Raw genomic sequence first — 8,465 nt, forward strand, 5'->3', positions numbered from 1 at the left:
GTGGAAGACTGAGATCTCGGTGGCATGAGGAATTTGCAAGTAAGCCAGGCTTAAACACTCGTATGGGGTGTTCCTATTTGCAGACCCAGACTTTATTTTTTCATACAGTTTTGTAAATGAAATTGCTTATATTTCTGTTATATCAGTGAGTTTACACTGTTTTGCATACAAAACAACCATGAAAAATTGTGGCTAATGTTGAGAAAGGTAGTGGAGGAAAAGAGGGCTGCCTAACTGATTATTTGTGGGGCGGACTTTTCAGTCTGTGCAAGCCGAATAACTTGTGCCATAGCATTTGTGTCTGCAATCTGCACAGAACTTGGGAACTTAATAAATGAAGATGTTTACACTTAAAACAGTTTTACATGAGCATTTATGAGGGAGCCATTCCAGCAGTGACTCAGAGCCAGATAACAATGTCTCGGGGCTATGGGAAACCATAAATGCTAATTGCTTGAGTGGCGCAGTCCCTGAATAGAGCAACTGCAGTCACTTAAAGAGGAATTTCTGTGCTCTTCCCTTCCCTCTAATATTAAAAATGGCATCATCATCATCATCATCATACTTTAAGATACCTTGAGATGAGGACAATTCTCTACCCTTGGTGGTCTCTCTCTGCACTGTAATGCATAAAATGAGGCCGTTTGGGGTCATAGCACCATCACTTCCCCTTGGCCACTCAGAGCTGTGGAACTTTTGCTTTCCACTGAAAATAATGAAAAATGGATGGCCTGTCTTTCCTCAGTAAACACACTGGATTTCTCCACCTAATGCTGGAAAGTATACCGGGGGCCTTTAACACCCTTAGTTATTTATGGCACTGATTTATGCTGTCCCAGGACTACTAGAGGGATTTCCAAAGGATTCGCCATGTTGGTTTGTTGCAGCAGAAATAACAAAGGTACCTTAAAGACAAAAAAAAAGTTATTACGGCATAAGCTTTCATGAACCGCAGCCCACATCATCAGATGCAGGGCAAGTGGTCCTCAGTTGTTGGGTATATATACACACACAGACAAAGGTAGGAGTTAAATGGCAACTGAATTTTAAAAGTACAGTCTGTGACAATTCAGTTAGATCACAAATGTATGCAAAATGACCCTTCCCAGTAGAAATGATTGGAGATGGACTATCATCTTAGCAGTGGCGTAGCGTGGGGGGTGCATGGGGGGCCAGCCGCACCGGGCACAACATCTGGGGGTTAGGGGGCACAAATCCACGGGTTAGGGGGCACAAATTACTTGCCTTGCCCCGGGTGCTGACAACCCACGCTACGCCACTGCATCTTAGCATTGCTGAGTAATTTAATACTTTAAGTGAGGCAGAAAACCACGATCTCTATTCAGACCCAGAACAGAATTGAATGTTTTGATAATTTAATTTGGAAAAGAGATCCTGTTCTTTGGTTTGATCAGTGACAATCTCTTCTGCCCCTTTTCTGGGTGGATATCTGCAAGTTCCCTGGGATGCAAAATATAGCTTGGAAGTGGGAAGATTGATCATGAAAACAGTAGGAAGAAAGGAGTTATCATTTCCAACACCACTGTCCCAGTCCACACACGTGCACAATTTTTAAATTTTAAAAAGAATGAGGATTATTGGATCATGGATCTCCCAATGTCTCAGGAGTGCAACATGACATAACCATGGTCTTCTCATCTCTGATGCCCAATCACTGATTCAAAAAAACATTGGGCAGAAACCTGCATTCCAGGAAGCCTTCTGTCCTCCCAAGTGAAGCCCCCCCCCATGTGCATCCAAAATCTGTTTCATAGAATCATAGAGTTGAAAGGGACCACGAGGGTCATCTAGTCCAACCCCCTGAAATGCAGAATATTTTGCCCAACATGGGGCTTGAACCCATGACCCTCAGATGAAGAGTCTCATGTTCTACTAACAGAGCTATCCCAATCCTCCAGACCAAATTTTGAGGGCACACAGAGGGCTGCAGGGAGAGGAAAGGAACATGTGCTTAGCCAGGATTTTTGTTAGGGGGAAAAACTTCAGATTTGTATTATCAATACAACCCCCTTGACTACACCCATGGAGAGGAAGGTGAAGTTCAATGGGGCTAGCGCACTGTTTAATCAGTTATCACTTCTTTTCTTTTTTTCCAGAATTGATTAAAATGTGCAGGTTACCAGCGCTTTCTGAGTGAATATTGTCTGCCAAATTCCAAACAAATAGGTGCATTTGTTTTTTTCTGCTGGACACCTTTTAAGTAGGGGGGGTTTGTTTGTTTTTTGCAGGGGGCAGTAAAAATGGAATCATCTGTAAAGGGGCCTGCTTTTTATTGGGAAGAGGTCAGAAATAAAGAAATATATGGGAATTCTTGTTCAGCTTCATTTCCACATTCCCCTCCTGGTGAAAGGATCAGTAGAAAGATCAAGGTCCTTAGATCCCACTTTCATTAGAGCACCAGTAGTAGTAACCATTATCACAAGTTGTGGAACACAACACTTAGGGGAAAAACACAGGTGGCAGGGGCAGAGCAATGGATTTTAATCAAGGCTGGACACTGTCTTACTCCAGTGTTAGTTCATCTTGAATAACTATCATCAACCCCGACACTTTGATTTCACCAATCAGCATGCACTGAAAGGATGGAGAAATAGTCTGGGACTTCAGTTTCCGCTTGGGTGATGCAGCCCTGCCCTCAAGTGGTGGGATTCTTGCCTCACATGCTCAAGGAAAGGCACATTGCTATTGGTTGAAGGGTTGTGGTTTTGTTTTGTTTTTTTTAAAAAATGGTTTGCAGAGGTATTTTGTTTTTAATATTTTGGGATTCAATCCAGGCACAATTAAGGACTTTCAAGTCCCATTAAGCACATGTTTAACTGTGCAAATGATGGGAATTTATTGAACCAAGTGATAGCCCTAATACACGTAATGTACGACGATGGAAATCCTGAACCAACCTGCTCCTGGCTAGAGCTGATGGGAAGTGAAACCCAAAACAGTGGCGACTGCAGGGCACCAGGTAACCTAAAGCGGAAGGAAATTCATCTCCACGCACCAGACAAGCGGGATTCCCTAGTCAACAAAAGTTTATGTCACAATATATTGATTAGTCTTTAAGATGGGATTCTGGGCCTTTTGCTACACGTGTGACGTGCAAGAGGAATTACAGCAGGTAGCACCTTTCACATCACTGCCTCTCCGTGAAAAGCATCACCTGTTGAACTTCTGCCCGCCATGTGGGATAATTTCTGCCGGGTGGAAGAGCGGGGATTCCACATGGATCAGATTTAGCCGTGCAGGGGGACAGGGCCGGGGTCCAGCTCCTTTAAAGGCACACACGCGCAAAAACACGCGCACACCGATTCCCACGCCGCCCATTTCCTTTCTCTGCGCCAAGTGCCTCCGCCAGGGGGCGAGAGACGGGCTGGCCCGGCGCAGCCAGCAGTAGACAAAAGGCTCTTGCGCTCTCGCTCTCTCTCCGCGCCGCCTCCCGCGCGTTTGGCGCACCGGCGGCGGAGAGCGATGTGTCTGGGGCGTGCGCGCCGCCGGACGGAGGCCGCGCGATGGCCGGGCGCCGCGGGCTGCTGAAGCGCAAGCCCAACTTCACGCTGCAGGAGATCGACGTACTGATGAGCGAGGTGCTCCGCTACGAGCAGCTGCTCTTCGGCGCCGCCACCGTCAACGCCTACGAGAAGCAGAAAATCTGGTGGCGCATCACCCACAAGATCAACGCGGCCGGGCGCAACCAGCGCGACATCGGCGAGGTCAAGAACCGCTGGCGGGGACTGCGGCGCCGCGCCAACGACAAGATCGCCCGGCACCGCCTCCTGCAGCGCCAGGCGCAGGCCGGGGCGCGACCCCGCCTCGCCCACCTCTCCGGTAGTGGCGGCAGCAGCAGCAGCAGCAGCGAGCCCCACAGCTCACCGGAGCTCGGCCCCGAGTGGGCCTCGCCCGGCGTGCGCCCCTCGGATGCGCCGCCGTCGCCTGCCGCTATGGAGGTTGTGGCTCCTCAGGGTGAGTGCTCTCCGCCCACAACCAAAGGTGGGCGAACCCTCAGGCGCAGGGACCCAATGCGGCCTCTCCATTTGGCCCGCGGGATGCCATTCGGCCCGCGGGATGCTCTGGTTTAGCACCTCCCCCTCCGTAGGCCACGCCCCTCGCGGACCCTGTCAGGACTTCTCATATGGCTTTCTGGAATGTGTGTCCTTTGGGGTGACAAACACCTTTTGCTTGCCTGAATGGATGTATGAGTGTGTGATCCGGCCTGTGCACTTAAAAGTGCATGTGGTGCGCTTTTAAAGCACATGGCTTCCCCCCAAAAGAATCCTGGAAACTATAGTTTCCCACCCACAAACCTCACATTCCCAGTACCCTCAGCAGACTAGAGATCTGAGGAGTCTTTGGGGACTTGTGTGTGTGTGTGTGTGTGTGTGTGTGTGTGTGTGTGTAAACCTCTGGATTTCATCTCTAGAATGTAGCTTTCCACTCAAACTAGAAATCACAGCCATTGGCCCACAGCCATTGGCTCCTTAGAAGGTTGGCCCACAAAGCTTCCCCACCTCTGAACTAACCAGTGACCCTTTTCATCCACCCAGCAGTGGCACCAGAAAAAAACGTTTCTAGGTAGGAGGCACAGAAGGGGCAAAGTATATTTCTAGATGGGCAAGTTGTAACCCACAGGTTAAGATCACTGAAAGAAAATTAACAGCATATATTGATGACAGGAGTCCAGCAATGGGAGCGGGGCTTGTTTGGAGGGTGAGTGCCCTGCCCCCTTGCCCCTCTCTGGTGCCATCCATGCAGCAGCCTCATGGAAGTTGAGGCATCGCTCTAGCAGCACTTAGCTCCGTTTGGGCTAGCATACTCACAGCATGCCCGTAAGGCACATGTATCCAATGCACATTTAAAGCACGTGACTTCCTTCAAAGAATGCTAGGAGCTGTATTTTAAGTAAAAAAATTCCTTCCAGTAGCACCTTAAAGACCAACTAAGTTAGTTCTTGGTATGAGCTTTCGTGTGCATGCACACTCCTTCAGATACACACGAAGTGTGTATGCACAAGTGTGCATGCACACGAAAGCTCATACCAAGAACTAACTTAGTTGGTCTTTAAGGTGCTACTGGAAGGAATTTTTTTATTTTGACTATGGCAGACCAACACGGCTACCTATCTGTAACTGTATTTTAAGGGCACTGTGAATTTTAACTCTGGGAGGAGGAAAACTACAATTCCCAGGAATCTTTGGGGGCAGGAACCATGTGTTTTAAATGTATGGTGTGGAAAACAGGGATGGGGAGCTTGCAGGCGTCTGCACATTGAATTACAGTTCCCATCATCCCTTACCAATGACATTGCTGGCTGAGGCTGGTAGGAATTGGGCATACAGGCACCTGACCACTGATGTAAAAAGTCACCTGGGGTGTATTTGTTGGACCAGCAAAACAAGATTTTGGTATAGCTAAGAAACACGAGCCTCCACTTAGCGGTGAGAAGTATTTCGATAATAGGTTTACAGTTGCTGAAATTAGAGAAGCAAATATATTTTGCCATGTATCCATTTGTCCAATAAAAATCAATCCAAAATCTCTTTAGTAGTTCCATTATTGCACACCCAACATAAATTTGTTATTGCTGCTTGCAGACACTGTGGGGAGGCGTGTGAAATCAAAGCCCTATCAAAGGGCTAAGCTGCACTGGGAATAACACATTTAAATACCTCTGCTTACACAAAGGCTACCAAACTGGAGGCATTTGGGGAAACAGAACCATAATTAACTAGCAAGTTGTTATCACATTTGCCACTAATATGTGTGTATATATACATATATATACTCTTACTGCTGGAGTGTGAACTCTGGAAGCCTCATTGCACTTTATAGTAATGTGATGTTGGGCGAAGGCAATTATTTTCCAAACAGAGGCCACATCCACACCCTGATTTAAAGCGGTATCATGCCACTATAAGCAGTCATGGCTTCCCCCAGAGAATCCTGGGAAACGTCATTTGTTAAGGGATGTTGAGATTTGTTAAGAGATGCCTATTCCCCTCACAAAATTATAATTCCAATAATATCCTGGGAAGAGGACTTGATTGTTTAGCCACCCTGCCAACTGCAGCACCCTTAACAAACTACACTTCTCAGAATTATTTGGTGTGTCTAAAGTGGCACCGTAGCACTTTAAATGTATGGTGCAAATATGGCCAGCATTTGCTTTCATAGCCTGCTCTCTCAGCTTTCTGTTCATTTGCACCACCACCGCCTCTGCCTTGATGTATTTCGTGTTCTTTTGCCCTCTTGGCCTTCAGGCTAGGTTCATTTTTATCAAAATCACTATTTTTAACAGCATGGATTGGTCTTTGAAGTGCTAACATTGCCATGCATATCACATGACAAGATAGGAAGAAGTTGCACTAATGATACAATGTAGTAGAGAGTGGCATCCTGATAATGCGGAGAGGTATTTCTTCACAGCAACAAAGGATGAGGGAAGTTAGATACAGCAAGACAAGAGCCTTTTAGACTGAGGGGGAAAGCATTTCTTCCTATGGCTATGTACACATATTTTTGTCAAACTATTTTTACAGGTTGTTGACATAGTGGAAAGCTTGCGTTGTTTTTTTCAGAGGTAAAAATGGCCCAAGGGCATGCATACAATTAGAAATCCCTCTTTCAAGCTGCCTTTGACTGCCTAATAAAAAAGCCTATTATATGGACCAATGGTCTAACTGAGGAGATTTCACCCCTCCCATATCCAAGAATCTGCTGATTCTCCAGAGAGGAGGGGGCGGTTTCTGCTCTCTACTTATTCCGCTCCAGCCTCACATCAAAGTGTCGGAGGGAGAGAGACTGAGTGTTAGAGAGAGATTGTGTGTATAGATAAGGTTGCTGCTAAGAGCAGCTGCAGACACTCAGTGCAGTTCAGCATTTCCGCTTAGACTCCATTTAGCTCTGTACATAGTTGTGTATTATAGTTGTAGATTGTAAAAGAAGATATGCTACAGAGCTGCTCTCCGAGTCGTCTATGCTCTGCTATACTCTGCTGTGCAATGACTGTCTTCTTGTTGAAGTGACTCCGGTGCTCACAACTCTAAGCTGTGAGTCCACAGCACTTTGACCTGTTCCTGTGCAGAAGGTGGTCTGCTACCCAGCTCGCCTAGCCCAGTCGGGGCTGAAGTGGATGAGTCCAGTTGGTGGCACTGGCTCAAGGGCGATGCTGACACTAACATGGTATAAGGGATCTTCTTATACTCCATCTTGCAGTGCATATTTTACTTTTCCACTTTCTTGTCTCCCTGTACCAAAACATTTCTGTATGATGCCCTTTGATATAGGCTCTTGGGACAACTTGAAGTTGGCTTTCTCTCTCTCTCTCTCTTTTTAACTGCATGTTTGGATGTCAGGAAGGGCCTGAAAGGGCTCGTGATTCTAGCTGGCTGCTACTTTGAGTTAACCTGATCTGCCCTCTCTGCTCTGGGCAGGTATGAAGGAGGAGCCAGTGAATGAAGAACCAGTAGATGTGAAGTCAGAGCCATCCCACTCCCTTCCCACTAAGGCCATCCACCAGCATGGGAGCCAGGGGGCTGAGACGCAGCTGCTCAGGAGCTCTGCCCATGCCCCCAATGATCCGTGTGAGGGCTGGAGGAGAAGCCCCTCAAATTCCTCACAGACTGAGCTCTCAGAGGCCCTGGGTTCGGATTATGCAAGCATCACATTTGACCACGAGTCACCACCACCTGGGCACCTAAGCGACATAGGAGATATGGTTGCTCCTGAGACTGTGCCGATTCAGGAAGGGCTGTCAGAAAGCAGCCGCCTGAGCCTAGCAGAGAGGCGGATTGTCCAGTCAAATGAGCAGCTGGCACAGGAGGTGCGTGCCTTCCGGCAGGAATATGCTGAGAGCCACAGGGAGACGGCCTCCATCTTGCACAGCATTGCTGAAGCCCTGAGTGGCGTCTGCAGCAGCCTGTCCGAGATCCGGGACCTCTACCTCCGCCAGCAGGTGGTACCCAAGCAATGAGGGATCCACCGGCAGAAGATGCCAAGCACCTCTGGGTGCAAATGCCCTTTCGCGGAAAGGTGCCAGCTACTCCAGAAGTGACTAATATGGGGAAGAATTTATTCAGCTATTGCGGAGTTACAGGTTTGTTTGTTTTCAGGACAGGTTTTCCTTTGGATTCGCCTTCCATTCCCAGCTCAATAAAACTGTGAAATTGATATCTCTGCTTAAGAATCAGTTACCAAGCAGGGCATGTCTGTGGTATTGGTGGACCATCTAGCTAAACAGTAGTTTGTGCACTACGTCACCCTGCTTCTGTCTCCACTGAAAACCCAGAGTCCTTTTTCTAAGGGGTGAACAACCCTGATTTTTCTACCTCCATTTTACTTACTTGGTCTTATTGCTCCAACTGCCCCTCCACACTGCTCTTTTTCCCCCCTCTGCCTATCACAGTTACCAGCAGAAGGGTCTTGGTTTGCCCTGCTGAAAATCACCAAGAGCTAAA

At 47.6% G+C, this 8,465-nt stretch overlaps 1 protein-coding gene across 1 annotated transcript; it reads left to right on the forward strand.

Annotated features, from left to right (window-relative positions):
* The first annotated feature begins 1,288 nt into the window (after positions 1-1,288).
* Positions 1,289-8,178, forward strand: LOC309534921 (uncharacterized protein). The gene is made up of 2 exons (XM_082227499.1): positions 1,289-3,975; positions 7,443-8,178. Exons 1-2 carry the CDS (start codon positions 3,525-3,527, stop codon positions 7,979-7,981), a joined length of 990 nt encoding a protein of 329 aa, XP_082083625.1. The 5' UTR covers positions 1,289-3,524; the 3' UTR covers positions 7,982-8,178.
* Positions 8,179-8,465: the final 287 nt, after the last annotated feature.

Source organism: Podarcis vaucheri (genome assembly GCF_965113315.1).
Source record: "Podarcis vaucheri genome assembly, chromosome: 6".
Classification (NCBI taxonomy): Eukaryota; Metazoa; Chordata; class Lepidosauria; order Squamata; family Lacertidae; genus Podarcis; species Podarcis vaucheri.

Bases quoted from the DNA above. Each gene is read 5' to 3' on its own strand.
- LOC309534921 (XM_082227499.1), top strand. From the start codon at position 3,525: ATGGCCGGGCGCCGCGGGCTGCTGAAGCGCAAGCCCAACTTCACGCTG. The intron at 3,976-7,442 runs GTGAGTGCTCTC...TGCTCTGGGCAG, and splicing joins GGAGGTTGTGGCTCCTCAGG to GTATGAAGGAGGAGCCAGTG.